Genomic DNA, 23290 nt, shown 5'->3' with positions numbered 1-23290 from the left:
GTCCTGGAGGGACCATAACATCTGCTTTGATGTATACAATACTAAGCAACGCAGGGAAATTGCTGTACTGCCACAAACATGAGATACTAAATGAAATACTTTACAATTCGAATTCTTGTTATTTGAAGGATGGCAGAGCACTCTCGTTTGTGCATCACATGACCATCACGTGACCCAGCTGTCGGGCCCTGCAGTGTAGCAGAGTGACTGCAGGTACAGCGACAACAGAGCAGCCTTCAATCCGAGGTAAGCTCCCCACTCACTGCTGATGTCTCCATCGTTTTATTCACTCTAAACGTGACCCAGAAACTTAACACTCACCTAACACTAGCACTGGTGTTTATGTATCCCAAAGTAGCTTCACTGTTATGGTTAAAAAGGACATATAAGTAGTCGACTGTCATGCTAGCTATAGCCGGGTTAGCGACGGATGCCAGCAACGGATGGACAGCCCCTGGTCGCCGCCTGTGTTGGTTCTGGGTCAGCTAACGTTAGCGCGTCGACTAGCCGCCTTTCTTTTTGTTAGGTTTATTTTTTGTTGTTGATGACGAGGACGGCAAAGCTACAAACACTTGGTCTGCAACATCACCATCTTTGTAATGAAAAGGGTTTTTTTTTGTCCAGACGTTTTTTGATGATGTGCGGAGCTGCATTGCTAGCCATGTAGCTTCTTAAAATACAGTTTTAGCATCATTTTTCTTGTTTTACAATTTTTCTTTTGTCTACATGTGTCTTTATTAGGGTAACTGGTGGAGGATGTAACCTTTTATTTATATAAATGCAAATGTCGATAATTTTCAGATACAATGGGTCAAGTATTGGCATATGACTGTCAACATCTTTGTTGCGCGTTGATCGGTTGTTCACATTAGTCTATCTCCATATTGACCACTTATTATCATTATTATTAATTGTGTTTTCTATTCATTATTGCATCTTGTTTACCTCCGGTTCGATCATGTTTTCGCCGCAAGGGGCCGCACTAATTAAACTGTGCTAAAATGATACATGAGCGTGTTAAATAATTCAGCTCTTCGTTAAATATCCTTCCGCTGAGCAGAATAGTCCTCCAACTATAAAGTGGCAGCCCATGGAGACGTGAGTAATAGTGGGAATGAAGGGTAATTTCAGGCCAGATTATTAATATTTATAAGCAAGGAGTTGGAAATTGAGTTTTGCTGTGTTTATGTCAGTGTTTATTTATGAGATTTGCTAAGCTAAAAGCCATGTTGTGATTTAAAAAATATATATTTTCCTCACCCCCAGTGGGATGCCTGAGGTTTGCCTGCGTTATGGCATTACAAGGAGAGGCGGTTCTCCTGCAGGATTACAGCTGATGGAGAGGAGTCCCTGCTCCTCCTCTCACACTCACAGTCAGGATTGGATGATGACGAGGACGGAGCACAACGACAACACGCTGAACTGCACAGAAACGGCGCTCTCCTCATCGGGAAGCTGCAGGACATGTTGAGTGGATGCATTTGCAGTTTACTTGATATGGTTCTTTTGTTCCTGGATGTGACTTTCTAAAAAGGAGGCAACTGACTGCATCGGCCCATTCCATCAAATATGACTAGTGCCTTTGCAACCCTTATTTCTCCACTTTTCTGACGTTATTTGTATCCTTAAAAGAGATTTCACTGATGTCCAAGGAAGAGCAAATACTATGCACCATGGCTGTCTCACGTCCATCATCAAACCTGTAACCTCAGCACAGGAGTGGCGCCTTTTAACAGGGGGAACCTCAGAAGCATCACCACCCCTACGCCGCAGGGATGTTCGCCTCCGTGGAGCATGGCCCGGTCCTCTGCAGCGACTCCAACATCCTGTGCCTGTCATGGAAAGGCCGCGTGCCAAAAAGCGAGAAGGAGAAACCCGTGTGCCGAAAGCGCTACTACGAGGAGGGTTGGCTCGCCACCGGAAATGGACGAGGAGTCGTCGGGGTCACGTTTACATCCAGCCACTGCAGGCGGGAGCGGCCCACCCCGCAGAGGGTCAACTTCAACCTCAGAGGGCACAATAGTGAGGTAAGATGGATACTCTTTGGAATTGTTGCAGAAAGAAGATTTTGTGTTTTATGGTGATATAAGGTGATTTATGATTAATCTAGTCCAAATTTGAGAAGTCTAGGTCCAGGTCCAAGCTAATTTCAGCATCCTTGTATTATAGCTAAGGCATAGCATCAGTCAAGCTGATGTTAGCAAGTTGGGTGGCTCCTCATTGACATGGGACGGAGCATCCCACACCACCATCTCATGTTATGGACCTTTTCTGGTGGCTGTCATGATCCTCTCATAGTCGAATACAGACATCTTTAGACCTATTTTTCCACCAAATGTGATGCAAGCTGCATGTTTTCTTCATGTCAAGTTTAATCAACAACTTGCATCTTGACTTTCTGTCAGTTGTACCACACTTAAAACGCTAAGATATTTTTACACTCGTGCGATGCTACAAAATATTCCCTCTGGGATGGGATCCAAAATAGATCAAGGCTTCATTTGACAAGGCTGCTTGATGCTTTTTTCCCGTTTCCCCCCCCACCATGACAGTGTGCAGTCTCGACGAGCCTATTCATTCTGCATGACAGATAAATATCAGAGACTGTCAACACTGGCAGTAGATGTTGTTTTACAAGTGTCTGTCGCCATTTACGGTGGTGTGGTTGCACTTTTGACATTGACTAATATTTCAATGTTTGACGATCTGAAACATTTAAGTGTGACAAACATGCAAAAAAGTAAGAAATCGGGAAGGCGGCAAAACACTTTACATCAATGAACTGTCCCATTGGACCTTCATACATCGTCCTCTTATGTTCTCAATGCACTCTCTACCTGTCTGACCTCTTGACTCCTGCGTTGAGCTTAAATGTGCTTAGGCGAGATGACTTTACCTTGCTAATCCATCCACTGAGAGGACATGTTGCATAACAGGCTTGCCTGTCTTGTTCTCCCAAGACTGGATGCTGTTATAGGTGGTCCTCGGGTTCCTAGACTGTGATGAAATAAAATACAAGAATGACAATCTTTCATCGCAATATTAAGACCACCACACTGCTTAGTTATTACTGTCGCTTTCAGAGGCTCAGCAACCTGGCAGTTATGTGTACTGTTGTTAAAAATGACAACCTCTCATGGAGCGTCAACACATCAAACCTGATCAGCCACCTGAAATGCCAGCTTGGCTATGACGCCTGTATTTAAAAAGTGATTTGCCACTGAATTAAGGGTTAATATCTTCTCCAAATCAGAGATTAAGACAATCTGAATATTGATTCCACAAATTCATATCCATAGCCAAGCTTATTCAAGCTTCATGCCAGCGGCCATTGTCGCCATCGGACCTACAGTACGTGCTCCTGTCAATGTGACCCCCCCCCCCCCCCCCCTTCACAATGTCCTTTCACTTTTGCTGACTGCACCACCGCCCCGAAAGCTACCCCTTGATTTGATTTGGCCTCCTCTTTTAAGTTGCTGGGGTCAGCTTAGAAAATTGACAAAAAGCATTACGTACACACACACACACACACACACACACACACACCCAGGCGCACACACATTAAAAGACGGTGCCAACAGTTTCCAAGCAGGAATTATTAATGGCTAAGGACTGGCCAAAGATTAAAGAGATCACAGCATCATCTTATCTTATTAGATTTTGGGGTCAAAAAGGGAAATGTTATTAAATAATGCTTTTGTTCAACATGCTGTAGTAGTCATGATGCAGATGATAATTGCTGACCCTTCGTCCACTCGTGTCCATGCGGATCCTCTGCCCGTGATCCCCTCAGTCTTGTCCCGTGGCTTCTTATTCCTCTTATCCCGTCTGTCGCCATGTGACGTCTGATCTCTCAGCTCTCGCTGTGTCATGGCGAGGTGCTCAGCTGTCTCCCTCGCTGGGGGTGGGGGTGGATGTGGATGCAGGACCGGCTCGCACTAACTAATCTCCACACCACTGCTAAATTTACACTCACATGCATGGATTATTGTCACCTCTGTGCAGATGCTGGTGCAGGACACGACGTGGGTACGCAATGTCATTTAATGAGTTTAATGAGTAATTCAGCCACAGATTGAGACCAATTTTTAATCATTTTAATGGCATTTTTTTTTTTACCTAAAAACGTAACCTGCCTTCAGTTGTGGTGGCCAATGGAGATACATAACATGTTTTATTGCATTACTGTAACAGTAAATACAGAAAAAAAACAATAATCTCATTATTAAGTAAGTATAAGTGGATGTACAGTTTTTTTTAAATAGGATTTACCATTAAGAGAATACAGTTTATGTTTGTAAAGCAGGAGAGCAATGAGTCATTCGGTATTATTATGATTTAGACTTGTTGATTGTGTACTCATGCATGCAATATTTGTGACATGCTGTCCCTCTGCGGCGACCAAGGCTAAACCCTTTCCCTGAAGGGTAATCAGTGTAGCACAGTACCAATCTCGATCCTCATTAAACAATACCCAGGAGACCATAGAACAGCCACCTATTCCGCTAAAGTAAGTGTTCAGTGGCTCATTTTGATTTTAAACCTACACCCGTTCCACCGGGACATGAATAGATCAAGTTGCGTTTGCGAGTAAAAGGAGATGTTGCCACTGTTGCCGGGTCATTTGGGAGTCCACCCTCAGAAAGTGTAAGCCCAGCTAAAACCTGCCCTGTGTTGTGCCTTTGAGCATGTACAGCCCACGTGCTGCTGCGCTCAGTGAGAGCGGAGCTGCTCCCTTCTTAGGATTATTCCTCTGGGAATAGGCTGAGTCACGCTACAGAAGAGCAGACAGATACACACACACACACACACAGAAAGAAAAGACAGAGGAGCCTGGAGAATGTAATGGGTTGATGGATTGAGATGATCCATACTGCTCAATGGCAACAATCACCATTGTCTTCCTTTACTTGCATGTGTGAGTCAAGTAAGGAACCTTCCTCAGCCATCCATTCCATCAGCTCTCCTGTCAGTAATATATCAGATAATTACAGCTCCTTTGAGGCTTTCTCAAAATGAGGTTAACCCACTTAATGATATACTGTACAGTAGATTCGTTTGCTAAATTTAGCTCATTGCTAATGTGGTCACTGGTGGCTCCCTGCAGCTGGATGTATACATGTGTCCTTGAAGCTCCTTCATTTTGTGTATTCCTGTGCTTTTAAGGTGGTCCTGGTGCGATGGAATGAGCCCTTCCAGAAGCTGGCTACCTGTGATACAGATGGCGGCATCTTTGTTTGGATCCAGTATGAAGGCCGCTGGTCTGTGGAGCTGGTCAATGATCGTGGAGCTCAGGTAAGAGACACTTTTTCATGGGATAGAGAGATACTTTGAAGATATGATGTGACATCATTAGGAGGCTTTGCTTCTCCTTACAACCTAAAGTCACGTCGGGCCTGACATTTGTGCTTTCGAAGTTGCAGAAATCATTGTAAACCTGCATTTAAAATATCACAAGTAGTAAGAATCTAGCAGCTTTATTTCCCTTTGGATGTGCTTTGAAATGTTGATTATGCTTATTGATTATGATATTACAGTGAATGCAACAACAGCATTAATGACGACATTGGTTGCGTTGCTGATGTGTTGTGCAGTATGCGGTCAGAGAGAGCAATATCCCTATTCTTTGTGGTTAGTTGTTTGCAGACCTGACAGTGATAAACGAACTTCCGCTAAGTAGGATTTCTTGTTTATAAATGTAATATTTTCCTTCTACACGCAGTTGCTAATATTGTTAGCGCCCTCCAGATATATAATAACACCCCTATAGTCATTTGTATAAAAATATTATCCAACCAGTCCAGGGTGTACCCCGCCTCTTGCCCGAAGACAGCTGGGATTGGCTCCAGCACCCCCGCGACCCTCGTGAGGAAAAAGCGGTAGAAAATGAATGAATATTAGATATAATCAGGTAAAATAAGCCATTTAGGACATAAATATGATTTGTGCTCATGTGTTTTGCTATGAATGTAATTTTGTATAAAACTAAAGCCAGTCTCATGTAAAACAAATATGTGTGATTCTGGTCCTGTTTGTTGGTGGCTGTGTTAGGTGAGTGACTTCACATGGTCACACGATGGCACTCAGGCACTCATCTCCTACCGCGATGGCTTCGTCTTGGTGGGCTCAGTCAGCGGGCAGAGGCACTGGTCTTCTGAGATTAACCTGGAGAGTCAAATCACTTGCGGTATCTGGACTCCCGATGACCAGCAGGTACAACACACATTGATTCCTCTCTCTTGTTTTTTGTATTCTAAGCTTTTTACCTTTCCTCCGCAAGGTTTTGTTTGGCACCGCCGATGGACAGGTGATAGTGATGGACTGCCATGGCCGCATGCTGGCCCACATTCTGCTGCATGAGTCGGATGGCATCGTCAGCATGTCCTGGAACTACCCCAGCTTCCTGGTGGAGGACAGCAGTGAGAGCGACACAGATTCGGACGAATATTCACCGCAGCAAGGTGAGCTGCTCTGAGAAACCACAATGGCTGTCATGTTTGCTGGGAGCGGTGACGGACAATTGTCCAGCTGTTTGATTTGCACGGGAGGAACAAGCAGATGTGCGGCCATCTGTGAGCTTCCCTCCCCCTCCCCCTCTTTCCTGTTACAATGTTTCATGCTCTTGTTCCACGGGAAGGAGAGCTGTCATTTGGCTGTGCATCCCACCTCTTAAGGTTAAATCCTTGAATCATGTTACACTGGTGAGCATCTCACGCAGACCACATTGAGAAAAGTGCCTTGGAAAAGTGCTTGCCTTTGCTGGATCTCAGATTATACACATTATATACAGATTAACTCATGACATAATCAGTTAATAATAATTGATTGACCTCGCTGGACATGATGTCTGACTTTGACAGGAGGCTGTCCACCTGCCAAATGTTCTCTATTATGATGCATGATGATCACTGTGCAGTACCACACATGCATTTCCATTGTTGATGTCTACATCTTTATTGCTTTTCTTTCTGTTGTCATCTCAGTGCACAGCCACAAACCTCTGCTGACGGTCAGCTTCACCTCCGGAGACATTAGCCTGATGAACAACTACGATGACCTCTCACCCACTCTGATCCGCACCGGCTTGAAAGGTAATCCAGGCTTTCTCTTTGTTAACTTAGCAGTTGTCATTTACACAACCGTATTGTTTATAAATACAAAACCTCTGTTCCGTAGATGTGGTCGTCCAGTGGTGCTCGCAGGGTGACCTTCTTTCAGTAGCTGGCATGGAGAGGACGCTTCTCTCCCCCGACCCTTCTTGTCCTCCCCCTACCAGGAACGCTATTGTCAAGTTTTTTAACGTTCGGGGTGAACACATCTACACACTGGAAACACCAGCACAGGTGCAGTTCGCTCGATTGTGTGGAGTTCATTGTTGAAACTGTTGATTCAGTATCAGCTAATTGAGTAGATGACATAATGAGAAGATGAGCTCAATCCACACTATGGCAACTTCTCCGGGCAGCGTAATCTCACCCAAGTGCAACTTGTCCATTTCCCCCACAGCGCCCCATCACTACCCTTTGCTGGGGCCACCGGGACTCACGTCTTTTCCTAGCGTGTGGCCCGGCGCTTTACGTTGTGCGCGTGGAGCACCGTGTTGCCAGCCTGCAGCTCCTCTGCCAGCAAGGCATTGCCACGGCGGTGAAGGAGGAGAAAGACGTAGGCAAGCTCACCATGCCGTCACGCCTCTGTTCTTACGTCACTGCCGCTTTCGCCCCCACAATCAAGGTAGGATGTTTTCATTGCTCGAGTCATTTACATTATACGCTAATATAACACACGTGTATGCTCTCATCCCGCCCCCGCAGCCACCCATCCCTGATCCCAACAACATGCGGGATTTTGTCAGCTACCCCACAGCAGGCAACGAACGTCTGCACTGTACAATGAAGCGTACAGAGGATAACCCAGAGGTGGGGGGTCCCTGCTACACTCTATACCTGGAATATTTAGGGGGTCTGGTGCCAATCCTCAAAGGCAGACGGATAAGTAAATTACGTCCAGAGTTTGTCATTATGGACCCCAAGATGGATGGAAAAACAGGTATAACTGTGTAAAACTGTGTAATGTGTATGTACTAGTAAATGTGCTTTTTGTAAACAATATAGTCATAAATGCACTCACTGACTACAACAACCTGCATTTACTGAACTATTCCTTCTCTCTCCTCAGATGAGATATACGGCAGCAGCCTGATATCTGCAATGATTGACAGCTGCAATTGCTCAGACTCAAGTGACATCGAGCTCAGCGACGACTGGGTGGGCAAAAAGTCTCCAAAGATATCCAGGGGTAGCAAGTCCCCCAAGCTGCCCAGGTAAGCAGGCCGGTGAATCTGTAGCAGTTGTTTCCCTTTTGTTCGTAACATTCGTAATTCAACATTTGCTTTGATCACAACACAACTCACATGCTTTGTGCTTCCATGCATGCCTAAACCGTCTTTCCCTCCCCCATTTTGCTACCTTCTCTGTAGAGACTTAGTTTGTCCCTTTACCAACAGAATCAACATTGATCCCAGGAAATCACCTAAACTGTCCCGTGCCGCCCAGGAGGTCTCCAGGTCGCCTCGGTTACCCATACGAAAACCTTCCATCGGATCGCCCAGTCTGACGAGGAGAGAATTTCCTTTAGATGACATTACTCAGGTGTTTTGTTTCTTCCTTGTGTACAGCTTGTCGTTGCTGTTGTTACATGAAGGTTCATTTGTTTCTTCAGTACCAAAGCATTTTTAGACACTGAATTTAACTATGTTTTTGTGTTATTCAGTGTCTAAAGAAAGCTTTAGTATTAAAAAAAACAAACAAACCTTCATATTGTTACATGTAACCCTGTCGTCTGTTCTATACTGTGAGTATTTTTAATCATTTCAATACATATCTTGCAGCAAAACTACCTTGCTCAGGTCACATCAAATATTTGGGGGACAAAATTCAAGATTGTTGGGCTTGCTGCCTTCTTGCCAACAAACCTTGGTGCAGGTACATAAGTTATCATTCATGGATTAGCCACTCAGATGTTGAAATGATGGCTCTTCTTCTGACTTCCTTTGGACATTCTTTCTCCTCAGTCATCTACAAAACCAGCCTCCTCCACCTTCAGCCCAGACAGATGACAATCTACCTGCCGGAGGTGCGCAAGATCTCCATGGAGTACATCAACCTGCCCGTCTTCAGCCCCAACGTCTTCAGCGAAGATGAAGATGATCTGCCAGTCACTGGCCCAGCTGGTGGCGCCGATGACAACCCGCCTTGCACCGTCAACATCCCCATTGCACCCATCCACAGTCCCGCCCAGGCCATGTCCCCCGCCCAAAGTATCGGTCTGGTCAAGTCCCTACTCGCCAATCAAAATGTTCAGCTGGATGTTCTAACAAACCCCACAGCCACCTCCCCAGGGTCTTCTGCGGCTGCTTCTGCTGGTCCAGATCAAAATCAAGACACGATGCTTACGGCCCAGTACACAGTGCCCACCCGATACTCCAGTCCGGGTCAGGTCATCTTTGGAGGGCTGGACATGGGTCGCCTCACTGTAGGACCTTCACACTCTCATCATCCTTCACAACAACAACAACAGCAGCAGTTACAACAACTACAACACCATCAGCAGCTACAGCACCATCAACAACAGTTACAGCAGCAGCAGCAACAACAGATGCTTCAGCAGCAGCAGCAACAACAACAGCAGCAGATGGTCCAACAGCAGCAGCAACAATTACAACAGAATCAGCACCTACAGCAGCAGCTCCAACACATGCAGCAGCAGCAGCTACAACAACACATACAGCAACAGCAAATACAACATCAGCTGCAACAGCAACAAATGCATCAACAGCAGATGCAGCAGCAGCAGCAGCAGCAACAACAACAGCAGCACCACCATCAACTTCAGCAGCAGCTTCACATTCAAATCCCTGTTTCCTCCATGTCTTCAGGACAGACTTCAGCAGCAGCCATGCTTCCGCCGGGCACACTGCAGATTCAGATCCCTCACCCACCTCCCGATTTGGTCCTTGATAGAGGTGTCGGGGGTGAACACGATACGCTTTTGAAAATAAAGACGACACGTTCAGGTCCGCAGCTGGCCGAGGGGGACACGGTGGTGTTCAGTACACCGCTAGAGCTCAGCAAGATGAATCCACCTCCTCCTTATCCTGGAACCGTTGCTGCAGCTGTGGCGGCGGCTGCAGCAGCTGCTTCCATGTCCGCCTCAAATGCTTCATCGGGAGCAGTCGGGGCATCCACCGGAACCCCCCCTCCTGGAGATCTTTGTGCAAAGAAGGGGGACTTCCCAATTTATCCCCCTGGTCAGCAGCAAGGGCAGTATCCAACGCCGCTGGGCTACGAGAGGATAACGACCTTTGACAGCAGTGGGAACGTGGAGGAGGTTTGTCGTCCGCGAACGCGTCTTGTCTGCAATCAGAATGTTTACAACCTGCAGGGACCCGGCACTTCCTCCACTCTCAGGGTCAGCTCATCGTCATCCGCAGCATCAACAGAAGGCAAAAAGATTCAGCTTCCTTACAGCTCGGCCACCCTCAACAGACTCACCGCACCTCGCTATTCCATACCAAGTGGAGACCCTCCCCCGTATCCGGACCCAGCCAATCAGAATGGTGGGAGGACTCCTGGACAGAAGCTTGACCCTAGTCTCATCCATGCCACTCTCAGGAGGAACAGCCGGGAGGCAAACCTCAAAGTGTCTCAAATGATGGACCCGCCTAGACCGCTGCCCCCGAAAGCTAAAAATAATAGTGCACTAGCAGCCTCCTACCAGCAGAGGGTGCAAACAGCCTTATACACCTGTAGCCAGTGTAGCAGTGGGTCCAGTGTTGGAGTCACAGCCCCAGGGAGCGCCAATGGAATAGCTGGGGGGACTATCATCAGACAAGATTTTCCTCCAGGAAATGGAGCACCACATAGCACAGTTATCGTTCACTCCAACAGTGCCACCCCCCTCGCCTCCCAGTCCTCTTACAGCCTGCTGAGCTCGCTTGAAGCATCTGGAACTGCAGGAGCAGCAGCAGCAGCAGCAGGAGGAGGCGGCAACAGAGAACGTGTTGATTATGTTAATTCAGCGTTTACTGAGGATGAAGCACTAAATCAGTCGTTGAGGCATTTGGCTTTAGGAGCTGACACATCAGGGCTGGTTGTCAAACGCCCACCTCCCTACCAATGGGACCCATCTGCCACAGAGGAGGTGTGGGTGCCTCAGGAACGGACCGCAACGCTTAACCCCACCAGCCACCCAGGACCACACAAACCACCTCCACTTATTCTTAGCCCCAGCCAGCACTTGGATGTCTCCAGGCTGCCTTTTGTTCTGTCTCCAAAGTCCCCAACAACCCCCAGCGCTGCTGCCTCTTTTCAAGCTGCCGCTGCTGCAGCAGGTTACCAAATTTCTCTCCAGTACCCACCAGTCACTGCCTACCCTGGGGCCCAGCTCCAGCCCATCCTGGGGTCGCCGCGCCCCTGCTCCTCCCCAAAGGAAGTGGTTGCACCTGTTTCTCTTTCACAGCAGGATGCGACTGTCGTCATACCCGCTGGTTACCCTGCAAATCTAACCAACCTGGCGTGCTGCCCTCTGCCGCCGATGTACCCCGGAGGAGGCGCTTGTGCTGGGCTTCCCATTCCTCCCATTGCCCTCCACACACCGTGGGGTACATATAACCCATGCCCTCCTATTGCCAGTCCTGCTGTGCCCCTGCCACCCAAAGCTTCTCATATGGCGGTAGACAAAAATGTCCTCTCGCCTCCACCTCCACTTCCTCCTCCACCACCGCCGCCCCCTCCACCACCACATACAGAACTGCAGAATCATGCAGGATTGCAAGAAGCCATGGCAGAAGCTGTGGAAGGTTACCAGGAGGTGCTGTCCTTAGCTGAGAGCCCTGTGCCGTCCCGCTCAGAGAAGTTCAGCAAGAAAAACCGCAAGAGGGCAGATGGTCGGGCCGAGGAGGCGAATGTGCCGCCTCTGGCTGAAGGGAGCAAGTCCAAAAAGGAAGGCAGGGCTCTGGGGGATTTCAACTCCCTCATCTCCAGTCCTCGCCTAGGAGGGAGGGACAAGAAGAAGCTTAAGGGCCCGAAGGAGCAGCTGAAGGCGAAGAAGCTCAGCAAGGCCACGGCCAACAGCGAGTTCCAGGATAGCTCCGAAAGTGAGCCGGAGCTGTTCATCAGCGGAGACGAGCTGCTCAACCAGTGCCAAAGCGGAAAGAAAGGCTGGAAGAGTAAACGGAACCTGAGGGCGGCCAGCGAGCTGGATGAGATGAAGTGTCGAAAGGCCAACGAGAAGGAGGACCGAGGGCTGGGCAGCCAGGGCTTTGTGTACGTCATGGCGAACAAGCAGCCGCTGTGGAATGAGGCCACGCAGGTGTACCAGCTGGACTTCGGTGGGCGCGTCACACAAGAGTCTGCCAAGAACTTTCAGATTGAACTCGAGGGCAGACAGGTAAGAAAGATCACTCCATCTTGTATGACTCCGTATGATGATCCAGGATCCAACGGCTGTCTCTTGTGTCCTTTTTTTAGGTGATGCAGTTTGGCCGGATCGATGGCAATGCCTACATCCTGGACTTTCAGTATCCCTTCTCTGCTGTTCAAGCCTTCGCAGTGGCTCTGGCGAATGTCACGCAACGCCTCAAATGAGAGGTCAGAGTGTTTATTTCAATAGCGACATGGGCTGACTCGGCAGAGAAGACTCGAGCCGGGTATTCACACGGCAAAGAGAGGATACAATCCCGCTGCACTACACGATGCTGCCACTTTAGCCGATGCCATGAGCATCGGCTGTGATCGCCGGCCAGAGGTGCCCCCCTTTGCAACGCAGAGCTGCGCTTTGGTGATCATCATGCAAATAAAACGCTGCTTTAGGTCGTAGACGCTTTTAGACGAGGAAAGAGGAGCTGTCCATGTGCAGTTTGAAAATGACTTAAAAAAAATGGAGCAGCAGTAATACTTGAAAACCACCCTCTGGTGATTTGAGTTGTTTTTTTGTTTTTTTTTTAATGATTATTCCAGAGCACACCGGTACTACTGGGCACTCAAATCCATTGCTGTACAAACACTCACCACTACATGACACAGCTTTTGCTTTTAGTTTTGTTATTCTTGTCGGAAGGTTGAAGGGACTTTTACGTTTTGCTCTCTCGCCATTCCTTTTGCTCACTTTATCACCTTTCAGGAGCATTGAGAGTTTTACACACATGTACTGTGCACTCACATGGATTTTCCTCAGCGTTTGCGTTATGTAATCACCACATACCTGCTTTAATTTGGGAGACTTTTGGCTGAATTATGACATTACTGCGTCGTCCAACCATCACTTGTACGCATTTTGTCTTCGCAATTCGCCATGACAATGCATGTCATTTAGATGGCACACCTGAACAGGTTGAAGACTAGTTTACTCAACCACCCTCCCACATGACTTACAGTATTTACAGATAAGTCAAGTACTGTTTAGGATTAGTGTACTACATAGTACGCAGGACGCATATTATTTCTTCCCACTTTGCCCAGCATTGCCTAGCTTTGTTAATTGCTCTATTTGCAAGGGACCAACAGGATGTTCAACTGTGAGAGGAAGCAATGAACTGTGGAAAGCGCAAGAAGGAGGCATGAATTAGAAAAAAAGAAGGCACAGACAGTTTGCTGACCAGAAGACATGGCTTCAGCCATTATGATCCGCTACTATCTGAAATTCACAAGGAAGATGCAAAAGGTTTCCCCCCTGACTTGCTCCAAGGGGTCTTCCCTTCCTTGCCACAAATTCAAAATTTTCACCTCCCCTCCCAGTGTACACATAATTCACACCAGTTTACAACCAGTTTACCCCAAATTGCGTATCACTGTGACGACAAAATGCTTGCAAGTGTAAATTTAGGTTTGGAGTTTTCAGCCACCGCTTGTCACTTCTGTGAAGTGCACAGTTAGGGGCCTGCGCCACACTGAAACAAGGTGCAGGGAAATATTTTTCTAAGTGTTTCTCTTAACACCATTTCACAATCACCTAGCATAAGAAACATATCATATGATGAGTGAGTTTTAAAGTGACTCGGGTGTGAATCTGACAGACATTTCTGTCGCCACTGTGTTTCAAACGCGACAGTACTGTTTTCAAGAGACAAAAACACGCAGAAATCATCTTTTACTTGATTGCTTTTCCAAGCGGTAATAACTCTAATGAAGGATGAAGCCAGTGAGTTGTGGTTTCTTCAGACCGTGACATCATAGGATCAATTTGTGTGCCAAAACACTCCTAAAAAAAAAAAGAGGCGATAAAGATAAAAAGGAACATTTTGCTCTCTGAATTGGTGGGAATTTTACCGTCTTATTGTGATTTGTTAAGACAAAAAAAATTGCATGGTATAAAATCCATCTTTTTGTGTTTTTTGTGCAATATTTTCCCCAGGAGAAAGTAATCCTTTGTTATTGCCCCCCCCCTTTACATTTCTTTTTATGTTCAGCATCTCAACTTGCTGGTCTGTACATTTTATTTATGAGATTATTTCCGAAAGGGGATATAGTATCTATACATACTGTATATTGTGGAGTTTTCTGAACATTTTGCTGTGTTTTTTTTTTTGGTTTTGTTTCAAGTGTTGCCCAAATTGTGCGGTGGAGTCCAGGGGTGGGGTGGGGTGGAGCTTTTTTTGTGGGTTTGTGTTGTTTGAGGTGGAATAAGACGCGAATGAGGAAGTGTAGACTTAGTAACGTAGCGTGTTTCTGTCAAGATGTGTGTGCATTTTGTGCGCCAGTCCCATCAGTGTTGAGGCTTCTGACACATTCACATCATTGTCACATGTTCACAAAGTGCAAGCCACTGAGTTCCGAGTTCAGAACTGCCTCTATGAACTCATAAAAACCTGATGTAGATACCGCAGGATTTGGCTTTTCTTTAGAAATAACGTGCTTTGTATTTGTAGATGTTAGACTTTAAAGACAAAAAAGGGGTGAGAAGAAAAACACAAGTGACTGAACGTTTTTAGTGAATGGATTAATTAGTAAGGCATGCCATGTAAATTATTTTATAATTGTATATGTCACGCATCTTTTGAAATAAAACATCTTTGTTGCCAAAAAAAAGTGTTCTCAGCATTGAAAATTACGTGACGTCAAGCAGGAATATCATTTATAAATGTGTGAGCGAGGGCTGTGACGTCATCAAAAGCAGATGTTGCTCTGTCCGCGGTGCTGAACTCCTGTCACGTGAGCTTTCTTGGCGATTAGCTTCCGCCTGCACTTGAGCTAATTGTGTTTTTTTTGCCCTCCCTTTCTCTCCTCCGCCATTGAACAAACACACAACAAAATCGCTTTGGCTGCACTCTCAATTCAACATCCCAGCACTGCAGACGAACCATTTTGTTGTCTTTGTGCTCCCCCCCCCTCCTCCCGTGTCTGCTGCTTGTTTCGCTCCCAATCTCCCATCGCCATTTTTATTCCCGTCATTCTCTCGACACCGTGGAATAATGGACACCACAGACTACTTGGAAAATCCTCTTTATAGCGAGCTGAAACAATTCTGCAGGAAAGTACAGGAGGCTTACAATGAACTCAAGGAGGACCTGACGCCATATCGAGATGATCGATTTTACAGGTGCGCCGCCTTCTCACACACAATGGCATGTCGTTATTTATCATTTATGTATTGCTATTTGTCTTCAGGTTGTTTTACTAGCGTACTGTTAAACAAGATTGACAACCTGATTGATAAAAGGAAATAAAACTGTCGATAGACCCAATTATGATTGTCAAGTTATACAATTATAGAATTTTTAATAGAAAATACAGGCCCGGTAGTTCATTTTGTTGGCACCAATTGTGTATCGGACCATAAAATATACATTATTTTTTTTCCGGAATAGAATAAACCGTTTTCAAATCATCAGATACTGCGCCAGAATTAAAAATCCCAATGCTGGTCATGTCGTTGTATTACGCATGCGCGAAATTATCAACATATTCCACCCACTTTGATGACGTTGCACTTCCGTGTTGTAGTCGCGGATGTTGTCTCAGTTGGGTTTTCGCACTGCCGACGCGGCTGTTAACCTGGACAAATGGAGCCGTAAGTGTTGAATTTATGAACACATTAATTGTATAAATAATAAGTGTGACAGATATCATATCGGACACCTCTACTTGCCGTATGCTACATTTAGCTAAAGCTAAGCTATGTTGACATTACCAGTATTGTACCTGGCTTTTACAGGCTACTGTCAGGTTGTTTCTTGTAGTCTATATATATTAATAATTTGTAAAATATATCTCCCCACATAGATTGGCACCCATGCGTCTGTACACTTTGTCTAAACGACATTTCGTGTTGGTCTTCGTGGTGTTCCTCGCTTGTTTCGGCCTCACAGTCTTCATTGGAATTGCAGGTAAGGATATTTCATTGAATACCAAAGTAGCAGCAGTACAGAGGTGACAACATAACTATAAAGTTCAGCAACACATATACACAATAGTTGATTTTCATGTTGGTAATCTAATGTGAATTTCTCTTTGCATGACTTAGGTCCCAAGATTCTGGCTGAGCAGGTGCACAATGGGGATCAGTTCCTTGCCAAGAACGTCTCAGTTAAGGTCAGACCAAAAGGTCTATAAAAATCTACACCATTCAGGTTGTTACATTTTAATATAGAATAGAATAGAACGCCTTTTCTTGTCAGTATACATGTATGTATAAAAAATATATACACAGTACACAATATATACACATTTGAATCATAGAATAAGCGAGTGAGACATGCACTTCCTGTATTGTCTGTTTTTGTTTTTATTTCCATTCAACTCGCAGCTCTGTGTTCACGAGGCTTGCAGGGGGGTGCTGGAGCCTATCCCAGCAAAAGGCGGAGTACACCCTGGACTGGTGGCCAGCCAATCACAGGGCACATATAGACAAACAACCATTCACACTCACGTTCATACCTATGGACAATTTGGAGTCACCAATTAACCTAGCATGTTTTTGGAATGCAAGAGGAAGCTGGACTGGTACCCAAATTGTTTGTGGAATATTTTTTTTAGACTGGGCCTTTCAACTTAAATTCCCCGCCTCTAACCACGTATCACCAGCAGCTGTGGCTCACTTGTGTGATGCAGGCCGAACACATTAATGGTAAGAGTACATAAAAAGAAACCGTAGCAACAACACGGGGAACGATGGGCTTGCTGTTGTTTCTGCGGCAGTGGGCGACTTCCAGCAGCCTTTTGAGATCAACGTGGAGCTGAAGGGGGTGACTCAGGACGCCAGCGTGACGCACATCAACAGCGTACACAGCAAATCCAGAACGCTACACTGTGGTGAGAAATGTGACGAGATCATCGTGCTGCATCTGGGCTTCCTGAACTACAACCAGTACCAGGTCAAGGTCGGCTTCAAGGGCCTTGAAAACATCACTTACAATCTTAAGGTCAACTTTGTGGTAAGTGATGCACACAATCTGTTAGCAGGAGGTTGTACCCTTCCTTGTCATTAACAAGTAGCATGTGTGTCCAGTGGAAAACCTACAATCCTACTTTTTCCCAAGTGGAGATTTGGTTCCGCTTTGTCTTCGTGGTGTTGACATTCATGGTTACTGTAAGTGCGTTGACCATATATTCAAATAGGATTAAAAAATTATGGTTCTGAGGCAATTCCTTCTTCTTCCAGTGTCTCTTTGCTCACTCGTTGAGAAAGTTTTCCATGAGGGATTGGGGCATTGAGCAGAAGTGGATGGCCATCCTACTGCCCCTGCTGCTGCTTTATAACGGTAATCCTCATTCCTTTATTTATATCCCCCTCCATTTCATTTTCAGTAAGGTTATGTTGCTTTTGTCTTTAAAGCGGACCTATTACGCTCATTTTTTGACCCTTTGTATTGAGTTGTGGGCTCCTATAGAGCAGCTACACACAATAACCTGCACAGAAAATGTTCTAGATCTTCCAGAATAGGCACCTATTGCAGCTGTATTTCCTTGGATTTGTGCTTCCTGCCAAAATTGTCTTTTAATTTATAGCTTCTGGACATGCCCACTCCACTGTGATTGGTCAGAGTCACGTCATTGGTCAAGAGTGGTGTAGTAACACACTCACCTGTCCACAGGTGTAATAACACACTTTTGTCACTCTAGACTTATTCAGGAGTGCTTTGCCGGTCACTTTTTTTTTTGACTAAAAAAAAAAAAAACGATATGTGACTTCTTCTTGAGGTGCGATATTAGATAAGAAGTATTAAAGAGCTTGGATAATTGGTCACAACTACGTGATACATGGCTATCATAATGACGGGCCCAAGTCCACTTTAGCTTGTTCCTCCATGAGGTCATTATGTCAGAAATGAACAGTGAAGTGTTTTTTTGTTGTGCAGATCCCTTTTTCCCATTATCCTTCCTGGTGAACAGCTGGTTTCCTGGGATGCTGGATGACTTCTTTCAGGCTCTCTTCCTGTGCGCCCTGCTGCTCTTTTGGCTCTGTGTCTACCACGGCATCCGGGTTCAGGTGTGAAACGTTTTTTCAATTAAGTGAAGCAGTTGTTTGGAAGATTTCACAAATGCTTCCCTACGTGTATCAATGGTGTGGCTATGTGTCTTCTACTCGTGTGTGTGCATGTTTTGGAACTCATCAATGGCTTCATTACAGTATGTGTGTTTTTGATTCAATAGGGCGAGAGGAGATGCCTCACGTTCTACCTGCTGAAGGTGATCATCGTGGGCCTTTTGTGGCTCTCGGCCGTCATATTGGGAATATGGCAGACGTGAGTTTGTCCTTTTTGAGCGCTCGCCGGTGACTCATACTTAGCAGTGACAACACCGGCTCCTCCCCTTTTAGGGTCAATGAACTCCAGGACCCCACCTACCAGTATAAAGTGGACATACACAACTTTCAGGTGAGCGTCTGTGTGAGAAAAGAGGTTTTCATGATGAAGTGAAATAAATGAAAGTTGGGTTTCATCAACTCTGCAGGGCATGAAGGTGTTCTTCCTGATTGTGGTCATCCTGTACGTCCTCTACTTGGTCTTCCTTATTGTCAGAGCTTGTTCGGAACTCAAGAACATGCCCTACTCAGGTACCATGCATGGCCACACCTCTTTTTAACGCCAATGCAAATACAATAAGTACTGTATTTTCCGGACTATAAGTCTCACTTTTTTTCACAGGTTGGCTGTTTATACGATTTATACTCCAGAGCGACTTATAAATTAAAAAACTGTTTATGTTCCATAAACACTGGAGACCTTTTCGGTTTATGTTTATTTTTCATGTAGCTGAATAACCATTGTGTTAGCATATCTTACACCTATTCAGCCTGTTCTCTATTCTTTTATTATTGTTAGAACTTGTCTTCAATGATGACGTAATGTCTGTTTTGGTCAAGTAGTTTGTAAAATAAATTACCTGCAAAAAATGCGACTTATACTCCAGTGCGACTTATGTATGTTTTTTTCTACCTAATTATGCATTTTTGGCCTTGTGCGACTTATACTCCGGAGCAACTTATAGTCCAGAAAATACGGTATAATATAATTGCGCTTTTTCCGAAATGAATATTTGCCATTTCATGTTTGAATTGTACATTTTTTTCTGGCCTAAATTTAACAAAAAGTGAGATGTGAGACTATTTTTTTTTTGGCCATGGTGGGTTATTCTTGACCGTGTGATATGTTATGCTGTTATGCTGTCTAACTTCTGTGTAGATCTCCGGCTCAAGTTCTTGACAGCTCTGACATCCGTGGTGCTCGCCATAAGGTGTGTTTAGAAAGGCTGCAACCTTAAAAGTGCTCACCGGAGCAGGTTGGAGTGCCCTCATTTTTCCTCTTTCTATCCCAGTTTGGTCATCCTCTACTTGAGGTTTGGTGCCAAGGCGCTCCAGGACAACTTTGTGGCCGAGTTGTCCACCAACTATCAAAACTATATCCTTTAAAAGTCACATTTTATGCTATTTTTTCATATATATTTCCACATATGTTCAAACTGACAGCGCCCAGAGCTCCAGCCTTTTTAAAGATGTGTAGTGAAGCCTGCTCTAATGGGGCTTAGCAAAAAAAAACAAGCGTTGGGGATGATTTTTCTCCATCAGAACATTATTGATAAGTCACATTGGCATAATAAACATCCTCCAGATGTACTTTGACTGTGTATTGTATATCTATAGTAGCAAGGCATCCTTAACTCCAGACTTACCAGCTGAGTTTTTGTCCTTTTACGGCCTCCTCAACTTTTACTTGTACACATTAGCGTTTGTCTACTCTCCCTCCAACAACGCCCTTTACGGTAAGTTGTATCCCACCATTTCATGTCCGCTGTATTCGTACACGCATTTGTGTTTTTTTAGACTCCCAGTTGAAGGATAATCCCGCTTTCTCCATGCTGAACGACTCAGACGATGATGTAATATACGGGTATGTGTTCAGTCAACTTCCTGCTTTCGGTGGGTAGCATCCAATGTATACACTTATTTTTGTTTTTTTTGGAAGGAGCGATTATGAGGAAATGGCTTTACAAAACGGACGTGCAATTAAAGCGACCACCAGCTTCCATGACGACAGCGACAGTGACTGATTGGACTTGGCTGGAAAACACACTGAAGGATTTATCACGTGTAAATAAGAAGTATTTTCCAAATGATACACTACAAGTGTATGTGAATATATTTTTTAAAAAAAGGGAACTTTTCTCCAGAATGTACTGTCATTTCACTGCAAATGGTGACATGTCGCCTCTCAAACCGGAACTTTTATTTTCATTCACAACCAGCGTGTCTTCATTAGTATTGGGTAATACGGCCACACTCATTTTTCATTTATATTTTACTTCATTCACATAAAATTGCAACTTTTTTCTGGTAATACAGCTGTATTCTCATAAAACAGATCACACTTTCATTATCTTATCACAATTTTACCTGTGTAAAATTGTTTGAATGTTATCAATACTGATGAAAACAATCACAAAACAGTTTTGCACTGTTGGGTTCTAAGTAGAGCTTCAAAATGCTAAATGGCGCTAAAGTGGCCCCAGTTCTCCTCTGAAACACAACCTGGGAATTGCTTTTTGCTTCTTTTACTTGTACAGACAATCCGTAATTGTTATGCTTCCTGTGTATACTACTGATATCTCTGTACTGTTGGTCATTCCAAGCTGCTGTCTGACACTCATGGCAAGTTTGATGCTTGGGATTAAAAAGCAGCGGCCACATCTGAACTCTTAAGTGCCAAAGCTGCGTTTTATAAGCCACATTTGTGCTTAATGTTTTTTTTTTTAAAGATAACATTGTTGTGGCAGTATCATATCTTTTTGTGGAGGCTTTATTATTTATTTGTTAGAAGACATTTCATATTGTACTGGATTTGTATTTACTACTGAAGTATCATGTTGAAAATTTGTGACATAATTATGGTTAAACCACTGGCCTTTATATTATATGGAATATGTATGTTCCTCGCACCAACATGCCAAACATTTACCATCCTTTGTTTTGTCATATGTTTACAAAGTGACAAAACAAATGTTAACGTGGTGCCTTTTCTGAACATACATCAAACTTCCTTTTTAAGAATCACTTTATTGAACGTGTACAGGTCTTTTGGTGGTTTCAGGAGCTTGTGGGGCCTGGTGTGTTTCAAATAAATTGGATAAAACATACACATGAACTGAGATAATTGTATTTGATATATTTTAATTATACATGACACAAAAATGGTAATATAGCCAATATGGCTAAACATTTTTTTAGATGGCCAAGCCAAAAACACTGACAATGCAGCACATGGACTTGTTCTCCCATTTAACCGCACAGCTTCCTGCCAAAAATAAAAAAAGACACCATAAGCTGAGCATTAGATAACTAAAATACCCCATTACATCACTACATAACAATGTACCATCAGTTGAGTTGTCCCAGAAGCAGGAGCTGGCTGTCTGCAGGCCTGCCCCGTTGTTTTGCATGATGACACAGGTGACTTCAAAGAAAATAACACAAGGAGTCTTTAAAACAATCATTCAAAGCACCTAAACCGTGAGGGGATTGATGTTGAAACGCAAACCAATGTATTTGAAGGGCTTTCCAAGCTTGCAGAGCTGACTGAGGCACTGCTCCACTACACCGGTGCTCCACTGGTTCACTCTGAAGTGTTGATATGTGTGTCCTCCAATCACTGTTTCTATGGACTACAGCACAACACATTTGAAATGTTATACACTTTAAAATATGAATTGGACAATTTCTACACCTTAAAAAAAATAATTCGCCAATTGTGTTCACGTAGTAACCGTCTGTGGTTACCGTATCCTAGCAACCAAGACCTAGCTAAACACGAGACAGCTAGCGGTTAGCTAGTAGCATAGCAACAAAACCCAATGAAATTGATACTTTACTGTATGTTTTGAAAATTAAAACAAATACACTTACGTCCTTTATTAGCTTGGTCACGTCTTCCACGACAAACGTAGTCTGTTGGTGAGACAGAATAGAGAGTAACCATCGTTTATTTGATGGCGTTTAGCGGTGAAAAACACTTTTTCGCTTCCGGTTTTGAGACAATGGAGGTTCCAAACGGACAGTAGCACACGTGTAATTACAAACAAGTTTATATTACATGAATGGATGTCACTCACTTCATCTTCTGCGATTTCGTCCATGGTGTGCAAAGGTCAACTCAGAGCAAAACTTTCGGTGTCAACTCTACACAATAAAAGTTGGAATATCACAATAAAAGCATTCACATCGAGATCATGTTAAATAAAGCTTACATTATATCATTTGATGTTGACAATATGTCAAATGTCGATACCTCGCCCCATTTAATGTATGTCATCAATAGAATATAACCACAGTGCACCGTCAAACTAAGTGACTAATATCGACGTCTTAAAGATTTATATCAGCCGATTTCGGCCACGTAAACGCTGACTTTTTCACGTTAACTTTCGTTTTTAATTGAACTAACTCAAGCACTGGTCGACAAGTGCTGCCATTTTCGTTACTGTGCAGTTTTCTTGTTAAAATGACAAACATCTGTCTTGATTTAAATACACCATTCATGCGCACGTTTAGAACCCTATACCCAATATATTTCTTTAAAAGGACTGTTTCTTCATGTTTTGTGCTCTACATCGTAATTCTATACATTTACATTATATATCCAGTTGTTCTCTCATGTTCTTCTATGTACCAAAAACATGTATGTTAACTTAATGGGAGACTCAAAATTGTCCATAAGTGTGAATGAATATAAGGTTGTTTGTCCATATGTGCGACCAGTCCAGGGTGTACCCCGCCTCCCGCGCAAAGACAGCTGGGATAGGCT

The 23290-nt window shown here is 44.4% G+C and overlaps 3 protein-coding genes across 5 annotated transcripts; 2 read left to right on the top strand and 1 right to left on the bottom strand.

Moving 5' to 3' along the window:
• The first annotated feature begins 37 nt into the window (after positions 1–37).
• On the top strand, positions 38–15071 carry tulp4a (TUB like protein 4a). 2 transcript variants are annotated; one of them, XM_058057235.2, is made up of 14 exons: positions 38–246; positions 1267–2027; positions 5167–5295; positions 6052–6213; positions 6281–6461; positions 6984–7091; positions 7177–7343; positions 7507–7731; positions 7812–8046; positions 8176–8320; positions 8504–8648; positions 8888–8981; positions 9071–12447; positions 12528–15071. In XM_058057235.2, the coding sequence occupies exons 2-14, from the start codon at positions 1776–1778 to the stop codon at positions 12642–12644; spliced, it is 5337 nt and encodes a 1778-aa protein (XP_057913218.2). In that variant the 5' UTR covers positions 38–246; positions 1267–1775; the 3' UTR covers positions 12645–15071. The 2 variants fall into 2 exon arrangements, with proteins under 2 accessions (XP_057913218.2, XP_057913217.2); XM_058057234.2 differs by having other exon boundaries at positions 8477–8648.
• Positions 15072–15182: 111 nt separating this feature from the next.
• On the top strand, positions 15183–21626 carry tmem181 (transmembrane protein 181). Of its 2 annotated transcripts, XM_078798991.1 has the most exons (17): positions 15474–15594; positions 15999–16065; positions 16278–16381; positions 16519–16586; positions 17031–17121; positions 17193–17428; positions 17503–17583; positions 17656–17755; positions 18353–18483; positions 18648–18739; positions 18814–18871; positions 18948–19050; positions 19679–19730; positions 19812–19894; positions 20166–20255; positions 20317–20383; positions 20459–21626. In XM_078798991.1, the coding sequence occupies exons 2-17, from the start codon at positions 16058–16060 to the stop codon at positions 20541–20543; spliced, it is 1449 nt and encodes a 482-aa protein (XP_078655117.1). In that variant the 5' UTR covers positions 15474–15594; positions 15999–16057; the 3' UTR covers positions 20544–21626. The 2 variants fall into 2 exon arrangements, with proteins under 2 accessions (XP_057913596.2, XP_078655117.1); XM_058057613.2 differs by lacking the exon at positions 15999–16065 and having other exon boundaries at positions 15183–15594.
• On the bottom strand, positions 20793–22747 carry dynlt1b (dynein light chain Tctex-type 1b). The gene is made up of 5 exons (XM_078798992.1): positions 22599–22747; positions 22393–22434; positions 22028–22151; positions 21866–21943; positions 20793–21784 (listed from the first exon to the last, which is right to left on the bottom strand). The coding sequence occupies exons 1-5, from the start codon at positions 22620–22622 to the stop codon at positions 21714–21716; spliced, it is 339 nt and encodes a 112-aa protein (XP_078655118.1). The 5' UTR covers positions 22623–22747; the 3' UTR covers positions 20793–21713.
• Positions 22748–23290: the final 543 nt, after the last annotated feature.

The sequence above is a fragment of the Doryrhamphus excisus genome, linkage group LG19 (assembly GCF_037039965.1).
Source record: "Doryrhamphus excisus strain RoL-2023G ecotype Guam linkage group LG19, RoL_Dexc_Guam_v1.1, whole genome shotgun sequence".
Taxonomy (NCBI): Eukaryota; Metazoa; Chordata; class Actinopteri; order Syngnathiformes; family Syngnathidae; genus Doryrhamphus; species Doryrhamphus excisus.
The sequence above is the reverse complement of the archived record's forward strand: the minus strand, read 5'-3'. Positions and strand labels throughout refer to the sequence as shown.

Bases quoted from the DNA above. Each gene is read 5' to 3' on its own strand.
- tmem181 (XM_058057613.2), top strand. From the start codon at position 15,467: ATGGACACCACAGACTACTTGGAAAATCCTCTTTATAGCGAGCTGAAA. The intron at 17,429-17,502 runs GTAAGTGATGCA...ATGTGTGTCCAG, and splicing joins ATCTTAAGGTCAACTTTGTG to TGGAAAACCTACAATCCTAC. The intron at 19,731-19,811 runs GTGTGTTTAGAA...TTTCTATCCCAG, and splicing joins TCCGTGGTGCTCGCCATAAG to TTTGGTCATCCTCTACTTGA.
- tulp4a (XM_058057234.2), top strand. From the start codon at position 1,776: ATGTTCGCCTCCGTGGAGCATGGCCCGGTCCTCTGCAGCGACTCCAAC. The intron at 6,214-6,280 runs GTACAACACACA...TTCCTCCGCAAG, and splicing joins GGACTCCCGATGACCAGCAG to GTTTTGTTTGGCACCGCCGA. The intron at 7,732-7,811 runs GTAGGATGTTTT...CCGCCCCCGCAG, and splicing joins CTTTCGCCCCCACAATCAAG to CCACCCATCCCTGATCCCAA.
- dynlt1b (XM_078798992.1), bottom strand. From the start codon at position 22,622: ATGGACGAAATCGCAGAAGATGAA. The intron at 22,152-22,392 runs GTAAGTGTATTT...GTTGTGCTGTAG, and splicing joins TGACCAAGCTAATAAAGGAC to TCCATAGAAACAGTGATTGG. The intron at 21,785-21,865 runs GTACATTGTTAT...TATTTTTGGCAG, and splicing joins CTGGGACAACTCAACTGATG to GAAGCTGTGCGGTTAAATGG.